At 44.3% G+C, this 23,192-nt stretch overlaps 1 protein-coding gene across 5 annotated transcripts in view; it reads left to right on the top strand.

Annotated features, from left to right (window-relative positions):
- Positions 1-23,192, top strand: part of DCLK1 (doublecortin like kinase 1) — a 260,706-nt gene that overhangs the window by 11,056 nt on the left and 226,458 nt on the right. For 2 of the 5 annotated variants that reach the window (XM_077341855.1, XM_077341858.1), the window contains exons 1-2: positions 1,388-1,784; positions 9,307-9,695. In XM_077341855.1, coding sequence (XP_077197970.1) covers positions 9,320-9,695 — 376 coding nt within the window. In that variant the 5' untranslated portion in view covers positions 1,388-1,784; positions 9,307-9,319. Of the gene's footprint in view, positions 1-1,387; positions 1,785-4,955; positions 5,019-9,306; positions 9,696-23,192 lie in introns of those variants that run through there. The other 3 variants (XM_077341861.1, XM_077341857.1, XM_077341856.1) reach the window with 3 other exon arrangements.

The following is a 23,192-nucleotide window of genomic DNA, read 5'->3' as shown; positions in this document are numbered from 1 at the left end:
CTCCCGCACCCATGCTTCAGACCTAGGCGACTACCCTCTTCAATTGGGCATGAACTTTCTATCAGTTCCAGGTGCATAGAACAGCAGTGTCAGGGTGAAGACCATCAGACATTTTAAGAATGCTGGTTCAAACACAAAACTATGTGTATAAAGTACCCTCATATCACAGCTGCCCTATGATGACCCCACAGGGCAGCCTTTCTCAATTTTTTAACAGTTGAGAACCCCCTAAAATATTCCTTAGGCTTTGATAAACCCCAGAAGTTATGTCAGCAGGCCATGCCTTCCTGCCACACCCCTGGAAGTCACATGTCATCAGAAGTGACATCACCCAGACACGCCTACTGGGTGTGACATCATCAGTCCACTCCCACAGTATGGAAATGACAGCACAGAAATATTTTCTGATGATTTCTGAACAGAACCATACATGCACTCTGGGCTGGCTACCAGTTTGCTCTTCTTCACCAAAGGGAGCCTGCACTGGGAGACTGAAAGAACAGGGTTGGGGCAGGCCTATGCCCCACAGCTACATGTCACTCTTTGACATAACTGTGGCGCTGCTGAGCACTGTTCCTCAATGTGGCACCTGCCCCATGTTCCAAGGAAGTGGGCAAAGCCATCGCCCAGTTGGCTTGTGGTTAGCATATGGTCCCCACTTCCTCCTCTACTATCCCAGGAAAATGAGGGCGGGTAAGCCATGTGGCTCTTTTGGCTTATGGCTATTGCAGATTGTAAGTTCCCTGCTATTTGCCTTTTTCAGATGCCATTTGCATTTCTGATTTCCCCTTTAAAAGTGTTTAAATGTAAATTATGATGTTCATTCGTCTAGCTGTGTTCACACTTGAGTTAGTACCTACTGTAGACATTTTATCCCTCATGTAATGTCCTAGGGGTGCCTTCTGATATTTCTCTGTAGCCATAATCCCCCATGGACTATTCTTAGCCTCCTCCCCTCATTTCCGAAGATGGTCATAAATAATAGTAATGCTGGAGTTGAATATAGGTGACATCGGGCTGGACTTTATGCCCGACTGTTGATGTCAACCAGGTTGGGGAATACCCGGAGACTTTGGGGGGTAGTGGAGCTGAGAGTGGGCAGGGTTTGGGGCCGGGAGGAACCTCAATCGAGTATAAAGCTATGGAGTCCCCCCTCCGAAGCAGCCATTTTCTCCAGGGAAACTGACCTCTTTTAGTCCGGAGATGAGCTGTTATCCCAGGGCATCCCACCTAGAGGCTAGCATCCCCACAAAACAGCACGCTCTCTGTACATGCTCGTGCACACTGTCCTTGCGGCTGGCTTCTAGCGTGGGTCGGCGGGCAGAAGCCGAGAGTCCTGCTGCCCACGTGCCTGCTTCCCTGGCGGTCCCTGAAGGCGTCCGGGCGGCGTCCGTCGGGGCGGCCCCGCCCTCTGGCTGGCGAGGCAGCGCGCGGGATTAGCCCAGCCGGGTGTGAAGAGCCGCATTTCAATGAGGGCCGGGCTAATGCAAATCACTCCCCTAAGCAGCCGGGGGAAGAAGAAAGGCGACGCGATCGCGGCAGCGCCTCAGCAGCGGCATTAGGCAGGCAGGCAGGCAGACAGGGGCGGAGGGGGCCGCGGGAGGACGCACAACAAAGGCAGCCGAGCCTTGTCTGGGGCGGACGCGCTTTGCCGAGCCGGGCAGCGCTGGTGGCAGCGGAGCTGGGCTTTGTCCCTCGGAAAGCCGGCCGGTACCCACCCCTTTCTTGCAGCAAGCTCGCCTGCGCTTGTGAGGGAGGGACGCGCTGCAGTTTCCAAGGCACAGGTAAGCCGGCTGGAGGGGCGCTCGGAGCAATTCCTGGGGCGGGAACACCCCCTCCCCTCCCGCCTCTCTTATCAGCCTCGGCAGCATTAGGCGGAGGCAGGTTTGCAGCTGCCGTTTGGGCTGAAAGCGGATTTCTTCTTATTTTTAAGCGCGTGTGCTTTTCTTACCTGCGCCTATTGTCTACGGGATGTGCTGAGGGCAGGAGAAGGGATGCAGGGCTGGATGCATTTGGAGCTGGGGAAGTGGGAGGGTTTTTTTTTTGGGGGGGGGGTCTTTTTTCCATTCCTTAAATCTGTGGTCGGTGCTCTGCGATTTGCACCATTTTGGGCTGTCTGCCTGAAGCAGAGATGGAGAAGAGGAGGAGGAGGCGGCAAAGGAGGAAGGGTCGGTGCCGGTCATTGTGTGGAACGCAAGCCACTCACATATATATATATATGTGATATATATAATAAAATAAAACAAAAAGGCTCCCTTGGCTTTGATCTGGCAACAGACATCATATGGTTTTTGGGCCATTCTGCATTGTGCTTTAAAAATTTTCTAATGGGTGCCCGCTTGCATTAGAGCCATGCTCGAGAGCATTATTTAATGCATTGATAGCTGCAGCATTTTGAAATGTGCAGGTGCAGGCAGGGAAAACATGCCCCATCTGTTAACATGGGGTGGGGGGCAGATGGTGACACCTCTCTCAATCGCTTTTCTAACAAAAACAAAAAATAGCTGGAAGATTTCAAGGGGGAGCCTCGGGTTCCCTTTGCCCCGCTAATTGGTCAGACACTCCATTATCCTTGGTGAATCTAGGTGGTCCACGTGGCTTATTATTCTATTTAAAACACTTGTACCACATTTTAAAGGATGCTTTAAAAAATATTATATAACTGAGGGCAGTGGCTTGTCTAATGGCTTATTAAGTAGATCCCATTGTTCAGTCCGAATGATTTGTTATTGATCTGCAGTGGGTCTGTGGGTGACCGCTTTGTGGAGTTACCTACTGGCTTTTGCCATATTTGTAATTTGTCTGTAATAGATTTACGAGGTGTGAACTGCAGGGCGGGAAGGGTCTGAGCAGGGCGTGTTCCCTGATACAGTAGCCTGTGATCAGGCTTGATTTATTGTCTGCAAGTTCAGGACTTAGGTTGCCACTCTTAAGCCATTGACTGGGCATTCATGCTGATGTAAATCTAGGGGGGGAGGAGAGGAAGGGCTTCTCTGGATTAGAAGGTTTAGGGGTTGTGGTCTCTGCCGTGGGGCAGTGAGCACGCAGATTGAGGAGTGTCAAAGCCGTATTGTGGGCGTGAATAATTTTGTTTTAAGGATTTTGATTGAAGTAAAGCTGTTTGTGCTGGGGAGGAAAACTAATCATCTACCATTTCTTCCATTGTGTTTTTAAAATGTTAATCCTCTGGAGTATCACACGGTTTTTCCCCTTTGCTTTGCATGGTGTAATCATATAGGGCCATTCAGTCAGGGATGTAATATTAGAACAGTGGCCCATAATTTTAATGTAATTGTCCCTGTTGGGCTGAAAATGCTGCTGCTGTTGAGGTTCAGGCCCAAACTGACCCTTCAGCTTCTTGCCAAAGGTATGTCATGGTTATTGCCATACATCATCATCTCTCTCAATCTGATTTTGATAGGGTCCTAGTTTGACTTGTGGTCCTCTTTAAAACAAAGTGTTCCACAACACAGGAGTTCTAAAGGCAAGAATCCCCGTATGCTGGTGAGTGTAACTCATTGCCTATTCTGGAGATCATGTGACAGTCATACTAATTGGGGGATATAAGGTCTGGAATATAAATGGTTTGCTCTCCTATACAGAGGATTCGGGATCTACAGCTTTGTATCCTGTCAGCATAAATTTAAGCAACTCTTGCAAGATAGACCAGTAAGCAGTAGGTTAGATGGTTTGTAAAGCTTACAGGAAATTTCATGGAATATGGAGAACTTTGCTAGCTAAAAAGAAGAGTTGCTTTTTTTATACCTTGCCTTTTGTTACCTGAAGGAGTCTCAAAGCGGCTTACAATCACCTTCCCTTCCTCTCCCCACAACTGACAGCCTGGAAAGTAGGTGGGGCTGACAGAATACCACTCTAGAAGAACTGTGACCAGTCCAAGGTCACCCAGCTGGCTGTATGTGAAGGAGCGGGGAATCAAACCCGGTTTGCCAGATTAGAAGCTGCCATTGTTAACCACTATGCTAAGTGAATGAAACCTCCATGTTCAGAGGCAATCTGCCTGAGAATACAAAGTACTTGTTGACAAGCAGGGGAGAAGTGTTCTTGTAAATTTCTCAGAAGCACCTGGCTGACAGCCATTGTGGTCAAAATACTGGGTATGGAAGCCTGGATCTATAGCATCTTTTCATGAGCTTAGTTCCTGGCTTTTATAAGATCTGTGCATGCACAGCTGACTTCATGTCTCGGTCTCACTTCCAATGATTGGTAACTTTAAAAGGGGGGGGGGGAAACCCCTCTGTCACCTAAGGATTAGTGGTGATAGCAAGTCTGCTCTTGCTATTTTCTCCTCTCTATTGGAAATCAATGAGATAGAGAAGCTGCTTTTAAATCAGGTTTGAATCTTTTTTTATGTGGCTATAAATACGCTTTGCCTTAAAAGATTTTTTTTCTGCATAAAATAAAACTACAGATATAGGCTATGGCTTTGAACATGAAGAGGAAGCGATCTTAGAAAAATGCAACTACTTTGCTTTGTAGGCTTATAAAAATCAGTACAGCATTGGCAAATATGTACATCCTTAAAACTGTGTTCTTTATGTCCTGAGGGAAAAGATCAAAAATAATAAATGAGGTGTATTCCTTTCTTAGAATTGGCTTAATATGGTTTAGCATATGTGGAGACAGAATAGTTAAGTTTATGTTAAACTCCTCTGATTATTTTCAATCTACTCATTGTTTTCACTGGTGTTACAACATCAGTTGTGAATGGATTGCCATTTGAAGTTGCAACCTCTTGGTTGGGGGATTCCTGGGAATTTGGAGGTGGACCCTGGCAAAGGCAGGGCTTGGGGAGAGGGAAATTAGTAGGGAGGTGGTGCCATTTTTTTCCGGGGGGGGGGTTGTCTTTGTAATCTGGAGGTCTGATTGTAATTTCATAATATCACCAGGCCCTACCTGGAGGTTGACAACCCTGTTGTCACTGGGTCAAAGAGACTCCATCCCAGTTCTTATACGGAGTAGAATCAAGCTTTCTTCAGGATTTACACTGCAGGATTCAAGTGAGCAAAAAATTCCTTGCATCAAGAAAATAGTGTATTGAGAACTGATATCCTTCTTTTTCTGACATGTTAATTTTCTAGGCAAGTAGAGCCCACCTCAGAGCTGCCAAACTTTAACATTCTCTACTGAGGTCCAAATTAGTACACTCCAGGAAAAACTTGCCTGCTTGATCTTGCTGCATCCAAGACTGTAGGCCCTTTTTTCGTTTCTTTTAAAAGTAATTGTGCCTTATGTGTTAACTAAGGGCCAAGCCCGTTGCATTCAGGAATACAACGGGTGCTAGATTAGGGGGGTGGAATGGAAGAACTATGCGGATGGCCTCTCCCTCCCCCCAGGACCTGGAAAGGCTGCAGGCAGCTGTTAAGGAATTCACAGGTAGGGGCAGGGGTCTGCAGCCTTCAAGCCTCAGAGGGAAGTGGAAGGAGGAGGGGGTGGTCAGGCGTGGGGGCTGGAAGGCGATTGGCTGTCGCTGGACAGACAGGCAAACTGGTTGGAGTAGGAGGCACTTGGGTGGGATAGTTGCCCTGGCGCTTAAGCCACGAGACATGCTCCTCCTCCAAGGCCTTACCAGAAATATTAAGTGGGACAGACAGAAGGTCCATAGGACATAATTTACTTGCAAAGGATTTTTCCTGTGCAACCTTATGCTATATGGCATCTCCACTCTATATTTCTTGGTAGCTTCTCAGGTAGACTAGAAGGACCTTAAAGGATTATCTGTGGTTTGAGTCTTATGTTGTCTGTTGCTGTTCTGTGCCTATTTAATAATAATTATTATTATAATAATTAATAATAATATAGCCTTCCTACCATGCTCAGGTTATTAAGGGGATATGCCATTCTGCATAGTCAAGGAATGTCCTTCATAAGCATGAGGTTAATTCTTTACTTGGGCACTTTGAAGTTTAGTCTGAACTTCCATTTTGAAACTACTTCATTGTATTCAGGGATCTGAAAATGGCTTTTCAAGCTGCCTATGTTTTGTCATTATTCTAGTTTATTTCTAACCTGCAGACTGACGCTTAGAAGGCGAATGATCTTAATACCTAGATCTTTAAAGAACCCTAGGTACCAGTAAATCTAAACACCTGCCATAAAGCATCCCTTTAAAAAAAATGCTACCCCTGCCTATAAAGTAGATCCTAATCCCTTTTTATCCTAGCTATAGAAGAAGGGTAGTAAATAAGAAGAATGGGAATCATGGCACCTGTGCCTCTGGCCATAGTTAAAGCCCAGCGCTTTGTCAGTGCATTCAGCAGAGCTTGTGCAGAAGTATTCTGTGATGGGCTTCCCTATATAAATTGAAGGGATACATAAATAAACCATGGGAATTTCACTGGTGTTGGGAAGTCATAAGGGCAGGTTGCTTCTTCAGAACTGTTCCTAGTCATTTACCTCTGGCTGGTAAAAGTACTTAAAACTCACTAAGTGACAATGTTGATTGTTTGTGGTCAGACTCGGAGTCTATATAGACAATTAAATATCAACATACAGCCTGTATTTATTCCCTGTAGTTACATTACTCACACTAATTACATTCAAGTAGCGGAAGCATGATGTCCCAAACCTGTCTGCATAAAATAGATAGGGTAGGGAAATAGAATTGCTGGGAATAATTGGTTTGCTGCTTGAAATTTTTGCATTTCAATTTTATATACACAAACACAAAACATACACGGTAATCATGCCTACTCAAGTAGGGAAGCATGTTTTTCTCATAATATTGAAAACAACGTTCCCCAAAAGGTGGAACACTGCAATGGGCTAGTCTATTTATTTATTTTATTTATATATTTATTGTTTCTAGGATGCCCCTCTCTAGTGATAATCCTGGGGCGACTTCCAACAGTTAAAATCTCAAATGCAAGTTTCAGATATAAAATCAAGTACAGGTAAAGCCACATGCTTTAACAAATGCAGAGCCTACTATGTTGCTGGTTCTGGGGATGGATTTAATAAGTATCACCCAACCATAAGCCTGGTGGAAGAGTCTGACAGTTCTCAAAGGGCCTGGATTTCAGCTGGCAACTCATTCCACCAGGAGCAGAGCAAACTTCTGTTCAGGGGGGATACTCAGAGAGGCAGTCCCTAAGATATGCTGGTCCCAGACCTCATAAAGCCTTATGGGTTAAAACCAAATCTGAGCAGTGTGATATGTTGCCAAATCTGAGCAGTGTGAGAAGGCAAATGTAGTCTTGGGTTGTCCCGCTATATACTGCGTACCTGGAGTACTGTGTGCAGTTCTGGAGGCCCCGCTTATAAAAGGACGTGGACAAAATTGCAAGGGTTCAAAGGAGAGTGACGGGAATAATCCAGGACCTGGGGACCAAGCCATATGAGGAAAGGCTGAGGGACTTGGGAATGTTCAGCCTGGAGAAGAGGAAGTTGAAAGGGGACATGGTTGCTGTTTTTAAGTATTTGAAAGGTTGTCACTTACTTAGAAGAGGGCAGAGAAAGGTTTCTGTTGGTAGTAGAGCAGTGGTCTGCAACCTTTCTAAGGCTGCAGACCGGTGGTGGTGGGCGATGGTAATCCGGCAGGCAGGTCCGCACATGCGCATTTGCACCAAAACTGCCGCGCATGTGCGGACCTACCCACCAACAATGACCCCAATTTCATGCCTAAAAATCTCTAGAATCCAGCCTGACCTGCAGGGAATTCACCTACCATCCCACAGTGGTTATCAGCAATTCCCTGGGTATGCAAGGAAGGGCCGCAAGAGACAAATACTGGCACATCCCTTCCTGCCCACCCACTCACAATCTGCCCAAGTTCATAAAATCAGCATTTCTGCCAGATCTATCTAGTCTCTGCTTAAAAACTTCCGAAGAAGCCTGTTCCACTGAGGAACCACTCTAACGGTCAGGAACTTCTTCCGGATACTTAGCCAAAAATTCTTTTGAATTAATTTCAACCCATTGGTTCTGACCTGACCCTCCAGGGCAACAGAAAACAACTGTGGATTTTGAGTTAATTTTGTATATAATTTTTAAAAAATTAAAAATTGGTGTGCCTATATATGGTTAAAAATTGCTATGCCTATATATAGTTAAAAATTGGTATGCCTATATGGTTAAAAATTGGTATGCTTATATATGGTCATGCTGACCCCCCCCCCCCACTGCTCCCAAAATGGCCAATGATGGGCCTTGGAAGGGGGGGGGGGCTCTGGGTAGGCATGCTCCCAGCTATGCTTACCAAGCATTTTCTGCACTATCATACCACTTCTGAGGTTTCTCGAAGCCCGAAGACTGTTTCAAGGGTTTCTCAATGGTAAAAAAGTTGAAAAGGGCTGGTGTAGAGAATTGTGCCCTGTCATACTCCACACTGGAGTCGACAGCATCTTGACTGTTCTTTTTCAATGGAGGAAGGAGATCAGCTACTGCATTCGTGTGTTGTCAAGGTGGTGAGCCAGTAACTCAACAAGATTGAATGCTGCTGTAAGTACTAGTAGCACCAATCTGCCCTGGTCCACCTGCCTTGGGGGGGGGTCAGCTGTCAGAGCAACAAAAGCTGCCTCTACCCCATAGCCAGGTTGGATGCCGGATTAGTGCTGTCCAGTTAGACTGACCAGTACAGTAAAGCAGTGTTCTTTTTTTCAGAGAAAAATCATAGGTCACAAAACAGCATGGGAGGAGGTAAGGAATGAGAAATCGTGTAACTTACCAATGATGATGCTATAGGTACTAGCCTGTAGGTGTAATGTAGCATTTGGCCGATCAGTTATACAGCAGTTGAACGAAGCTTGTAGAAAAAAACTCTTTTTCTGAGTGATATTTTTTGAAGACTTGCAATAAATATGGCCTTTTAACAGAATTGGAGGAAGTGGGCGTGAACAGCTCGGTTTCACTACAATGTAAGAGTGGAACCTATGTGTTTATTGTGCAAATGGCCTATCTGGATTGGTCCCTGGGTAGAACAGTGAGGAAGTGGTATATCTTTTCAAGAGTGTTGGAGTCTCTCATGCAATATGCATCCTTGCAGGGAGTCTGAGGATCAGCCACTTAGTTCTAGTTGCTCTTGCATAGATCAAGAACAATTGACCCTCCGTCCTTCTTCCTGTCTGTCACACGAAACATAAACTTAGCTGATGTTACTTAGCTGATGTTGATGTACGCCATGTGACATACTGCTTACTTTTTATATAAAATGGAATTCTCACACATTAACGAAAGAATTGTCTGATGCTGGTTTGATGAGGCAGTTTCTCTAACATTATTATGGGCGTAGCCAAACAATTGCAATGGATATTAATTAGCTTCTGCTATATGTCTTCTCTTGCCCACCAGATTAACTTTCAAGATGTCCTTTGGGAGAGATATGGAGCTGGAACACTTTGATGAGCGTGATAAAGCACAGAGGTACAGCCGAGGGTCACGGGTTAATGGCCTGCCGAGCCCAACCCACAGTGCCCATTGCAGCTTCTACCGAACCCGCACTCTACAGACCCTCAGCTCCGAGAAGAAAGCCAAGAAAGTCCGCTTCTATCGCAACGGGGACCGCTATTTCAAAGGGATTGTGTATGCCATATCCCCAGATCGTTTCAGGTCTTTTGAAGCCCTTCTAGCTGATCTGACCCGAACTCTCTCTGATAATGTCAATCTGCCCCAGGGTGTGAGAACCATCTACACTATTGATGGTGCTAAGAAGATTGCCACCTTAGACCAACTGGTGGAAGGTTAGTAGAGAGATGCCTTTTGCAGAATGTTTCCTATGTATAGTTTTTGTGTACCGCTGCTGTTCATAACTTTATGTACGGATATGCATTCAGTGTATTACTGTACTTTTCAAGCTTTGTCCATATAGAGTGCTTTTATATATAAGCAAAAAAGATGATGTGCCCAGGATCAAACGGTATAATCTAAAATTTGATAATAAGTATATCTCTGCGTGCAGTTTATTATTTGTTTTTATAGTTTAGACGAACGTAATTAAGATTACAGCACTAAGGCATAATTAACCTGTGTATAATTATCTGTGAGTACGCTCAATTCGGTTAGGTGAACTTACATCTAAGTAAAAATGCGTAGGACTGTAAATGCTTAACAGGGTCTAAGTCAACCACAGAAGGAAGAATTTAAGCTCTGCTTTCTTAGGGCCATGGTCCTGATTGATTTTGCTGCTGCTCATAGCTGCTTTTTGTAGCTATATGACAATGGAAGGAACTGAGACTTTCCAATATCCCATGAAATTTTAGCCCTCATATTATACTGCACTTGGACCAACTGAGTGCATTTGTCGATGACCAACTTTAACTGTGTTGTTTTGTTGTGTTTGAGAACTAGTTGATATGGCCATTTTTGCTACAGAATGAATGGCCAGACAAGTGGCTCCATGCCAAACTTCGGGCATTATCTTAGTTGCTGATTACAAACAGAGTATTCCTCACATTCTGCATTTTGGATAGGGTAGCTGGTTGGGTCTAGCAGAAAATTTCCACTAGCAGAAGGCTTTTCTGTCAGCAGAATTGGACTTCCACTGGTGCAGCCCAAAATGAGTCCCTCACAAACAGTGTGGTGGGACTGGAGATTGACAGCAAGAGGAGAGAATCTGCAAATCCCTTGCATTTATGTTAGCATTTATTAACTGTAGGTATTGTATTTAATTGACAGTATTGAGGGAGGGGCCTGGAATCCGAAGGAAGGTATTATTCAGGAAAGGAGGATGCCCCTAGGTCAAGCTTCACTAGCAGTTTATCAAAACAGATTCCTCCCTTAATGGATAATTAACTGTTGTAAACAGCTATGCCACCCATATCTCAAATCCGTACCTTCTGATTCCAGTAATCTTCTGTTCCTCAATCCATCCCATTCTTTTATCCAGGCTAAATAGCGGGCCATGAAAGCAAGCAAACTCAATCCAGTTATTTTCTTTGCATAAACAAGACAACCTCTGTAAAGGAGAGACGCAAGGTGCTTTTGAGTATGGTTGCATAAGACAGTGTAGCACTTCGGTCTCTTAAATTGTACAGAAGTTCCAATATAAAGCTGCACCCAGAGCGTTATGCTTGTATCCTAGCATAACTAAAGAATGGAAGAGCCACAGTGCTTCCTCCCCACTTAAGTTAGGCTGGCATTAACAGGTTAATGTCTGTTGAACCTGGGAGCTCTCCAGGGTAGCAAACACAGATCTTTACCAGCTCTGATCCTCAAATACTTTAACTGGAGAGGGCAAAGATAGAACTTAAGCATATTTTGTCTGGATAACATGAGCTCTGCCACTGAATGCTCCATAGCTTGTGCCATAGACTCCTTCCAAGCCCTTTCCAGTCCTGTAGTCCATATTTAAAATGTTCACCAATAGGCTATAGTGTCTCAGAAGAAATCTACTGAATTTCCAGGAGAGCATGGGCAAATTAATTCTTATTGTCAAGGGCATGTGATTAGGGTACACTTTTAAGATCCAGTTGTAATTGATAGATTTCCTTCCAAGTAAATGCATGTAGGTTTTCTGATTGTCTCCTTATCTGCTGTATAATATCTCCATCAAGTACTTCAGTTTGAGATTCATATTTATACATTTGCATGTGTGTTGTAGACAAGCTGTAACCATTATGGGAATTTTAAAGCAATGGGGAAAAACAGATGGGAGGGGGGATTGAAACTTGGGGGAAAGTTAGACAATTTGGTCTTTCTTATTAAACCCAAGTGGATGTAGTAACATAGTAACATTAGGGCATATAAAACTGTATTGTTTGTATTTATGAAAATTATAACTGTCTTGGTTCTCTACTCAGTACTAGAGAAGGAGCTGGTGTGTTAGATGCTGAATTGACACGGGTAGCTTAGTTTTTATGTTCTTAGAATGAGACTGAAAGATGACAACAAGAAATTCAAACTTTGGGATAAACCTGAATTTTATTTGTACAGTCTCATAAGCTTACAGTGGGACATATTTGCACTGAAAACACTGAACTTTTCAATAGTGTATGATCTCATGCATAAAATTATAGAACACTGTGTTTGGACCTTCCAGCTCTGGCAACCCTCCTGGGCAACTTGGAGGCCAGACTCACCCAAGCACCTGGCCCTGTGGAAAGAGGATATGGTAACCAGGCTCCCAGAGAGGGAAGCCCCCCCCCCCATGACTCACCTCCAGCTGCAATGACCCAGCAATGCCTGGAGAAGCCCTGCCACAGCAGTCAGTCAAGGAAGGCTTGCCAGGGAGGGTGACCACACCACTGTTCCCTTAACAGGGCAGCCAGTCCGGCAAGGGACCTGCTGCAGAACTTTGAGGGGTAGAGGGGAAAGCAAGGAGCCGGCTGTGACACCACTGGCTAGTGGCAGGGTAGGGAGGTGGGGAGGAAGCGAACAGCAAGGACACTGAGCAGAGGGGTGGGGGTTAATCTAACCTCAGACAGAGGCTGGGATAAGGAAGGACCAGGTGGAAGGTGAAAGATAAAAGGAGTGGAGGATCAGAAACTGGTGGTGGGTAGAAACAGGAAGAAGGTGGAGGATGAAAGAGAGCACAAGGTGACATATGAGCAGGAGACCAAGGAGGAACAGAGGCTTGATAGCAGGGTGAGAGAAAGGAGGAGAGACAGAGCTGGTGAGGCTGAACAAGCTGATGCAATAAAGGACACTGGGCAGTCTAAAGATATTATTTGGCTGATCTGGAAGGTGGTGCGCTAGGCAGTGTGACACCCCCTCTTTACTTGCACCCCTGCTGCTATGCAGTGTAATAGGACTGTGATAAAGTCTTGTGATGCTTTCCCCCCCAGAAGGCACACTGCCTGGACCTGCTGTCTGAAGGGCCCTGGCCCCAAGGAGGCAACCCTCCAGCTTCACACATTGGTCATATTTTAACAGCATAGCCTTGAAAAATGTAGTATATGTTAGATAAAAGTTTCCCAAATACACCTAATGTTACACTCTAATTCAGTATTTCATAGGAGAATTTTTAGTGTTCCCCAGAATTTTTAGTTTTTCTGTTTTTTGGAGAGCAAGTTTTTGGGGAAGAAATTTAAAGGAAAAAAGCAATTCACTCACCTGCGTGCTTCACCTTGTTAGCTGAATCTGAAAGAATATTTCAAATAACTTAATTTTTAATGAGTAGGAACGTTATTTTAATGATCTAAATCAGGGGTAGTCAAACTGCGGCCCTCCAGATGTCCATGGACTACAATTCCCAGAAGCCCCTGCCAGCATTCGCTGGCAGAGGCTTCTGGGAATTGTAGTCCATGGACATCTGGAGGGCCGCAGTTTGACTACCCCTGATCTAAATGTTGCAGTTTGCTGGATTTGTTTAGATTCTGTCTTGAATTGTTCCTGCCATATCTTGGCTTGGAATATTTTTCTTTTCCCTGTGATTTTAAAATGCCTTTCACTCTTCTTAGTAAAAAAACAAAGCAAAAAACCCTCTGGTTCTACAGCCCCATTAAAGAAACAATTCACAAGCATTCTAGGCAGTTTATATAAGCAGGCAGATGGGTTTTCCAGAGATGTCGTAGCTTAATGGTGTGCTATGGCCTGATGTGATCCGCCCTATGAGTTTGGTAGATGGTGGCAGTCCTGTATCTTTGCGCCAATGCTGAGGCCTCGCCCAAAGTCTATGAACATCAGAATTCCTGTCCAGGAAAGGCTCAGCTGATTCATCCTTGCAGCATAGTTTGGATGAGGAAGTTCAACAGAAATAAAGGCAGAGTATTTGACTGCTACTGCTGCTGTAGAATTTCCAGTAGACTCTGCCTTCTAATGTTGGTGCAGTATTAAACAGGAAGTGGATGTGACCTCTGGGCTATTATCTTTCTTCAGGTAGTCAGAGGTGTCACTATGGAAATATGAATTGCTTAATACTGTGAAACCTCCCCCAGTGTAATCCATTGTCTACTTTGTCCATGGTTTTCTAAGAGCTCTAGCAGCCTTTCCCCTTACTTTTGGCATAAAATCCTTTATAATTGAATGAGGCAGGGATTTCACTAAGTACATTTATTCTACCATTGGTGCTATGCTTGGATTGTATGAAATATTTTGCAATTTTTTATGTATTTAAATAAGAATATATTTTGACCAAGGACATAAAAGCAATAAAAAAGTTGTAAGTTTCTGTTGTTCACCCTGATTCCATCTCAGTATTTATTTGTTATACTCATCTTTAGAAAACTTCCAGATACTTGCCTTGAGGTTCCCAGGTGGTATCCAGTCAATGTTCTGGGTGATACCCTCTTCACTTAGGTAATAGACCTGCTTCATATCCCTTCAGAGCCTTACCTGAAAACCAGGTCATCTTGGACACACCTTTCTGCTTGCTATTTGCTTCTTGTGAGTTTGTAAGCAGAAGGATGAGATTTGCATTCAGTGCCAGAATCAACACTCTTTGCATACAGATTTTGAAGGCTCCTGCATAAAATCTTGATAGAGTCTGGGAGTGTACTTCACTTCTCTGTTCCTCTTTGATTAAAATCATCAGGTTAGGAGGTGATATGAAACACTCTGGAGAACTGCTGGTGGCCAGAGTGGGTGATAAAGTACTTGACAGACCAGTAGTCTAGGACTGAAACCATAAAAAACCCAACTGGTAACAGTTAGGACCTACAAAGGTTGAATGTCTGTATTGTTAAAATTATATAACTTTTATTGTGCACAATTTAAAAAAACACATTTCTTAAAAGATATAAAATATATACTGCTCCCAATAAAAGCTCCAAAGTAAGAGCTGTAAAAGATCAGAGTCGTTCAATGAAAGAAGATGTCTAGTTTTCAGTCATTAGCTCTCTTCCAAAGGCTGATCAAAACTTTCAGTTTATTGCAATGAGTGAAGTTCGCTCATTGCAATACATGCACAAAGGTGCCTTTGAAGAAGGCTCTATAAGGGCCGAAATGCATTGGTCTATTGGTTCACATGTTGTTGTTGTTATGTGCGAAGTCGTGTCCGACCCATCGCGACCCCATGGACAATGATCCTCCAGGCCTTCCTGTCCTCTACCATTCCCCGGAGTCCATTTAAGTTTGCACCTACTGCTTCAGTGACTCCATCCAGCCACCTCATTCTCTGTCGTCCCCTTCTTCTTTTGCCCTCAATCGCTCCCAGCATTAGGCTCTTCTCCAGGGAGTCCTTCCTTCTCATGAGGTGGCCAAAGTATTTGAGTTTCATCTTCAGGATCTGGCCTTCTAAAGAGCAGTCAGGGTTGATCTCCTCTAGGACTGATCGGTTTGTTCGCCTTGCAGTCCAAGGGACTCGCAAGAGTCTTCTCCAGCACCAGAGTTCAAAAGCCTCAATTCTTTGACGCTCGGCCTTCCTTATGGTCCAACTTTCGCAGCCATACATTGCAACTGGGAATACCATAGCCTTGACTAAACGCACTTTTGTTGGCAGGGTGATGTCTCTGCTTTTTAGGATGCTGTCTAGATTTGCCATAGCTTTCCTCCCCAGGAGCAAGCGTCTTTTAATTTCTTTGCTACAGTCCCCATCTGCAGTGATCTTGGAGCCCAGGAAAATAAAATCTGTCACTATCTCCATTTCTTCCCCATCTATTTGCCATGAATTGAGAGGGCCGGATGCCATGATCTTCGTTTTCTTGATGTTGAGTTTCAAGCCAACTTTTGCACTCTCCTCCTTCACCCGCATCAACAGGCTCTTTAGTTCCTCTTCACTTTCTGCCATTAGAGTGGTATCATCTGCATATCTGAGGTTGTTGATATTTCTCCCTGCAATCTTGATCCCAATTTGTGACTCCTCTAATCCCGCATTTCTCATGATGTGCTCTGCATACAAGTTAAATAGGCAAGGCGACAGTATACAGCCTTGCCGAACTCCTTTCTCAATTTTGAACCAGTTAGTGATTCCATGTTCAGTTCTCACTGTTGCTTCTTGACCTGCATATAAATTTCTCAAGAGACAAATAAGATGCTCTGGTATTCCCATCTCTTTAAGAACTTGCCACAATTTGTTGTGCTCCACACAATCAAAGGCTTTAGCATAGTCAATGAAGCAGAAGTAGACATTCTTCTGGTACTCCCTAGCTTTCTCCATGATCCAGCGTATGTTGGCAATTTGATCTCTAGTTCCTCTGCCTCTTCGAAATCCTGCCTGTACTTCTGGAAGTTCTCGGTCCACATATTGCTGGAGCCTAGCTTGTAGGATTTTGAGCATAACTTTGCTAGCATGAGAAATTAGTGCAATGGTGCGGTAGTTTGAACATTCTTTGGCATTGCCCTTCTTTGGGATTGGAATGTAAACTGACCTTTTCCAATCCTGTGGCCATTGTTGAGTTTTCCAAATTTGCTGGCATATTGAGTGTAGCACTTTTACTGCATCGTCCTTTAAGATTTTGAATAGTTCAACTGGAATGCTGTCACCACCACTAGCTTTATTGTTGCTCAGAGTTCCTAAGGCCCATTTGACTTCACATTCCAGGATGTCTGGCTCCAGGTCAGTAACTACCCCATTGTGGTCATCAGGGATGTTAAGCTCACTCTTGTATAGTTCTTCTGTATAATTTTGCCACCTTTGTTTAATCTCTTCTGCTTCTGTGAGGTCCCTACCATTTTGGTCCCTTATTATACCCATCTTTGCATGAAACGTTCTCTTCATATCTCCAATTTTCTTGAAAAGATCTCTGGTCCTCCCCATTCTATTGTTTTCTTCTATTTGTTTGCACTGTTCATTTAAGAAGGCATTCTTATCTCTTCTAGCTTTTCTCTGGAATTCTGCATTCAATTGGGTGTATCTTTCTCTTTCTCCCTTGCCTTTCACTTCCCTTCTCTCCTTAGCTATTTGTAAAGCTTCCTCAGACAGCCATTTTGATTTCTTGCATTTCTTTTTCTTTGGGATGGTTTTAGTTGCTACCTCTTGTACAATGTTGCGAACCTCCATCCATAGTTCTTCAGGCACTCTGTCTATCAGATCTAATTCCTTAAATCTATTTGTCACCTCTACTGTGTATTCGTTGGGGATATGATTTAGTTCATACCTGAGTGGCCTAGTGCTTTTCCCTACTTTCTTCAATTTAAGCCTAAATTTTGCAACAAGAAGCTCATGATCTGAACCACAATCAGCTCCTGGTCTTGTTTTTATTGACTGGATAGAACTTTTCCATCTTTGGCTGCAGAGCACATAGTCAATCTGATTTCTGTGTTGACCGTCTGGTGATGTCCATGTGTAGAGTCGTCTCTTGGGTTGTTGGAAAAGAGTGTTTGCTATGACCATTGTATTCTCTTGACAAAATTCTACCAGCCTGTGCCCTGCTTCATTTTGTACTCCAAGGCCAAACTTGCCTGTTATCCCAGTTATCTTTTGGCTTCCTACTTTAGCATTCCAATCCCCCATGATGATAAGTACATCATTTTTTGGCGTTGCTTCTAGAAGGTGTTGTAGGGCTTCATAGAACTGATCAACTTCATCCTCTTCAGCAGCAGTGGTTGGGGCATAGACCTGGATCACTGTGATGTTGAATGGTTTGCCTTGGATTCGAACTGAGATCATTCTGTCATTTTGGAGATTGTATCCCAAGACTGCTTTTCCTACTCTCTTATTGATTGGTTCACATAGTGCATGGCATATTGGTTTACATTAGCCTATGGGCTGGATGTATGTTTTTAATTCCCATAGTGCTGTGTGCTATAAGAATATTTTCAGTTTATGGTGATTGTCAAAATCCATTTTGAAAACTTGCCATTTGGAGGAAAGAACTGAGTGCAACAGTGTATAGTAATCAAATTATATTCTTATTATGAAAACTGACCAGAAGCAATGGTCAGTCAGGTTACCACCTTGAGAAATATGTAATAAGCTGCTAAAAGTACTTGTTTTTGTAAGTGTTCTTGCAAATTGTGTTATTTTAGTTAGAAATATCCATTAGAATAATTCTGTTAAATATGAAGAAACTGAGCTTAAAGAGAGTTTTAATATCTATTGGACTTCACAGCGAATTTTTACTTAAATGGGAATCAATGGCCCATTCAAATTGTTTGTTCCAAATATATATATTTGGGACAATGTTCTGGTTGGCTAACTATTCTGAGCGCAATTCATGCTTGCGCTTTGTGCTAGCGTGCCTCTCCCATCACTTGCGCCTTAAAAATGTATTGATCTTGCAAATTTGTTATGGATGCAATTAGGTTGCAGCTGTGCTGTGTATTGAAATTGCTAGAAAAAACACATGGATTTTCATTTCCTCATTTGCGTTCCTGCTGAGATTGACAAATGTTTTTTTTTTTAATGTGGGAAAGATATCACCTCCAAAAACATTAAAACCTTACACAGTGAGAAGAATTTTGTCCCAGAGTCAAAATGTTTTCAATCTTCTGTATGATGGTATAGTTTGAGGGAATGGACCAAGCTTTGAAATGTTTTTGTGAGATCTGAGGAAGACTTTTGTGTCTGTGAACATGCTTTTCTGCTTTGTCTGCTTTCTTTCAAGAGGGAGGGAGTTGCACCACAGAAAGGTCAGCAAAGGGAGAATCTTGTCCCAAACTGGACCTCATCTGACCTTTGACATTTAGTGAATGTCACAAACCAAAGAATCCTTGAGTGTTTTTTGTATAGATTAATGTTATTTCAGTACAATTAAAATATACACTAGAAGTCAGTAGAATTAAAACAAGCAGTAAAATAACCCAGCAGCATCGTCACCAGAGTTAAAATATAGTATGCATTATTATTTATTAGATTTATTACCCGCTGTTCTCGTGAAATGCCTCACAGAGAGTTATGGAGTAAGAACCCCACATCACATAAAAATATTAAAACATTAACATTACAAAATAATAGCTCTGGCAGTGAGAAGAAAAATCGAACTCATTTTACATCCATCCTCCCCCCCCCCCCCCCCCGGTCAACCTCTACTCTCTCAATGCCCCAGGGCACAGATTTCTAGACGTGCCGAATTGTTCTAATCTGAGGGAGGGGCCCAGTGGATCTTCTGCACCCTGGCCTCAACCAAGGAGCTGGTGGAAGAGCTCAGTTTTACAGGCCCTGCAAAACTGCGAAAGTTCCTGCAGGGCCCTCAGGTCTTCTGGGAGCCCATTGCATCAGGTTGGAGCCAGGACTGAAAAGGCTCTGGCCCTGGTTGAGGCCAGGCAAGCTTCTTGGGGGAAGAACCACCAACAAATTAAGACCTGCAGAGCGTAAAGCGCTGTGGGGAACATAAGGCGATAGGCAATTCCTTAGGTATGTGGGTCCTAGACTGTGAAGGGCCTTAAAGGTCAAGACCAAAATCTTGTACTTGATCTGGGCCACAACTGGCAGTCAATGCATCTGCCTCAGCACCGGTTGAATATGGGCCCTCCAAGGTGTTCCTGTGAGGACCCTAGCTACTAAACTTTGTACCTGTTGCAACGGAAGGCCCGCGTAGAATGAGTTACAGAAATCAATTCTGGAGGTGACGGTTGCATGGATCACTGTATCTGAGCTCAGATCTTCTGACAGAGTGAGGTGTCAATATTTTGAGGAGGGACCCTAAATGGCATTTGTCCGTATCCTGGCCTCAACAAAACTCCTGGTGGAAGAGCTCCAATTAACAGCCCCTGTGGAACTGAGTGACAAACTCTATATTGTCAAGCTAGAGATAATGGTAGATGATAAAATGTTGCTTGTTTTAGGTTGAGTGACTCTTTGAAACTTCATATTGTAAATTTTGGGGTACTTTTCAGTTTGACATATCCTTGGCTGCTCTAGTAGAACTGGCTTCTTGAAGTACTTTTGATCAGTGTTGGCTCCCTGAGGGGACCTGACTACAGTGATCAATGTTCTCATTCCATCAAGGCTAGATTGTTGTAATGGAGCCTGTCTAGGACTCATCTAACATCCTTGAGTCATCTTCAGCTAATCGATGGCATGAGTATCAACATACTGCCGGGCTTATTACCCTCAGTACTTACAGATAAGAGATGTACATTTTACATATGTTCTTAAGCCATGGAGCAAAATGATTTTTCCAGTTAGAAACTTGGGGGGGGGGGGGCTGAAATGAAGGCAATCCTTATAGAGTGAAAAATTATTCTGCCGCTTAGAGAACATGAAATTCACTGTTGCATATACAATACTGTTTGGAATATTAACAAGTGGGGATCCTGTGAGGAGCTGTGGAGGTCACTTAACTTTCTCATTTATCCCTGTCCTCATATGATTTTTTTTCTTCCTTCTCTTGGAAGATCCCAGATCTGCTCCACTTGTCCTGCTTCCTTCTTTCCTTCCCACTCACCAAACAACCTTTCTTTTATCTGTCGCCCTCCCAGTCTTCAGATTTATTGGGTATTTGCTTCATTTATAGTCCATCTTTCTCCCCAGTGGGATGCAAAGCAGCTTGCATCCTCCCCTTCTCCCCACAACAGCCTAAGGGAGTTGGTTAGGCTGAGAGTGACTGACTGACCCAAGGTCACCCAACAAACATCTGTGCCAGACTAGAGATTTGAATCCGGGTATCCCAGATCCTAGCCACAAACTCTGACCTAACCACTATGCAACATAATATCTCCACTTTCCTCCTTTCCTGACATTGGCAGCCTCTCCTTGGGAAAAGCTAGGCTGAATTGCAGAACTGTAAATGAGTTGTGTAGTGGCTAGGGCCCAAGCAAGTCACACAAGTTATAGAGAGGCTGCCTATGGGCCAAGGTGAGGTGTCTGGTATCAAGTCTACGCAGGCCTGCCCTTAGCCCTGACCCGGAAACTACAACTAGTTCAAAATGCAGCAGCCAGGATCCTCACGGCAACACCGTGGAGGTCCCATATCCGGCCTATTCTTCATCAGCTGCAATGGCTACCAGTTGAATTCCGGATCAGACTAAAGGTTCTGGTAATTACCTTCAAGGCCATACGCGGTCAGGGCCCAGTGTACCTGAGGGACCGCCTCCCCGCCTATGCCCCCAAAAGAGCTCTACGCTCTACTGCCTCAAATCAGCTAAGGATCCCTGGCCCTAAAGAAGTCCGTCTGGTCTCGACCAGGGCCAGAGCATTCTCTGTTCTGGCCCCTACCTGGTGGAACGAGCTCCCAGAAGAGATCAGGGCCCTGACGGAGCTTAAACAGTTCCGCAGGGCCTGCAAGAAGGAGCTCCTCCATCAGGCATTTGGCCGAGACCAGACGTAATCAACAGCGACCAAGGGCCCCTGCTCCCCCCCCACCCCCCCTCAGAATTCAATCAATAAACCACCCCTCTCAGAATCCCATCAACAAGCCCTGGACCTGTTTGTATCACAACTGTTTACTGTTATACTGTGTTGTGTTTGGTTGCAATTGTTGGTTATTGATGTATATGTTTTACAGACTGTTTTATGTAAGGTTCCTTGTTATAATGTAAACCGCCCTGAGCCTCCGGGGAGGGCGGTATAGAAGTATGATAAATAAATAAATAAATAAATAAGTCACTTGGTAGCCACCACTGCCCCCTAGTGAGTTGCACATTGCATAGTAGCAAATTGCCCAGTGATTGCTGATTGGGCCAGTGCTCTTTTCAAGAAGAAAGAGAGGAAGAGTAGAATGGGAGGACAAAATAGCCCTGGAAAGAGTCCTTTCCCTTTTCTTTAACATAAGCAATGTTTTGAACAATGGTTTCCTAGCGACCCCTATAGTGGCCACTGAGATTGCTCTTATTAGAGGTGCAGGTGCTATTTCTATTGTTGTGTGGGGTTTTAACCCCTCCACTTTAAATTATTTTAGATTTAAGATTTAGTTTGGCAAAGTTGGAACTTTTCTAAGATTTATATAAGGAAGGATTTCTTGCCTGTATGTGACACAATTCTCTGAATTTAATTATAGCAAGATGATTTAACCTATAAAGATAATTTGGGCAATGCTGAGAATTTAGATTCATTGATGGAATGTTATGCAGTTCTTGACCCAGCTTGGTATAGGGAACCAGCATGGTGTAGTGCTTAAGAGCAGCAGCTTCTAATCAGGAGAACCAGGTTTGATTCCCCACTCCACGACATGCAGCCAGCTTGGTAACTGTGGGGTAGTCATAGTCCTGTCAGAGTTGTTCTCACAGAACAGTTTCTCCAAGAGCTGTCTCTGTCTCACATATCTCGCAGGGTTTCTGTTGTGGGGAGAAGAAGGGAAAGGTCTTTGTAAGCCACTTTGAAACTTCTTTGGGTAGTGAAAGTGGGGTATAAAAGCCAACTCTTCTTGAAAAGTGTTTTTGAATTAGTAAGGACTTACTTTTAAAAGCTCATTCAAAAAGATGAAAAAGACATTTTCCATGGGAAATAATGGGGAGGGGGAGCATTCAAAGCATCAGCGTTGCCCAAATGGTATTTTGCTCTGTATGTGCTCCGCCCACCCCAGAACTGTGCATTTTAACTTAAATAATTGGATTGGCTTCCAAATAATTTTCAGTTACAATTCAAAGTACTGATGTTGACATTTTAGAAGGCTGTCATCTAGGCCCAGAACATCTGGAATATTTTCATGTCCTATATAAGTCTGTTCACCAAGGGCTGCCTTGGTACCTTTTCTCTTAAAGTAGCTCCATCCACAGACCTGAGATGTGGGGTGACAGGTGAGGCTTTCTCAGCAGGATTGCTATGAGTATGGTGCTTTCTTCTCTGCAAGTTTCACCTGGTTCTTTCTTGTCCTGGAGCTTAAATACCAAGACCTATTCATTCTGTCTCTACTGGTGTTATAGTACTGATGTTTATATACTACTCTGTATTTTGTGTCATTGGAATATTATGAAAATACAACCACTTCCTATGAGACAGAAGCTGTATATAGTCCTGAAGTTGGTCTCATAAGGTATAATTATCTGTACACCGCCCGTGGTGCCGCGGGCGCCACGGACTAAATATGTACACCGCCCGTGGAGCCACGGGCGCCACGGACTAAATAAAAGAGTAAGCCGTTCTGGAGCGGGATGTGTCCGGGATGAGGAAGGGTCCGGATTGGACCCTTCCTCATGACAGACAATCGGAGGGACAGACAATTGGAGGGACCAATCGGCAGGCGCAAAGCGCCTGCCGATTGGTCCCTCTGATTCCCAGCCCCAGCAACTGCGAGCCGCGCGCAGCACGGCTCGCAGTTGCTCCCGGCCTGGTGGGGGGTGGGCCGGGCAGCCTTCTCCCGGCCTGCGGAGCGCCCTCGCCGCATCGTAGACGCGGCAAGGGCGCTCCGCAAGCCGCGAGAAGGCTGGAGAGAGCTTCGGGTGGGGGGGGCGCCGGGCAGCCTTCTCCCGGCCTGCGGACCGCCCTCGCCGCCTCAGACGCGTTGTATATGCGGCAAGGGCGCTCCGTGGCCCGGGAGAAC

This window comes from Paroedura picta, chromosome 6, assembly GCF_049243985.1.
Source record: "Paroedura picta isolate Pp20150507F chromosome 6, Ppicta_v3.0, whole genome shotgun sequence".
NCBI lineage: Eukaryota > Metazoa > Chordata > Lepidosauria > Squamata > Gekkonidae > Paroedura > Paroedura picta.
The sequence above is the reverse complement of the archived record's forward strand: the minus strand, read 5'-3'. Positions and strand labels throughout refer to the sequence as shown.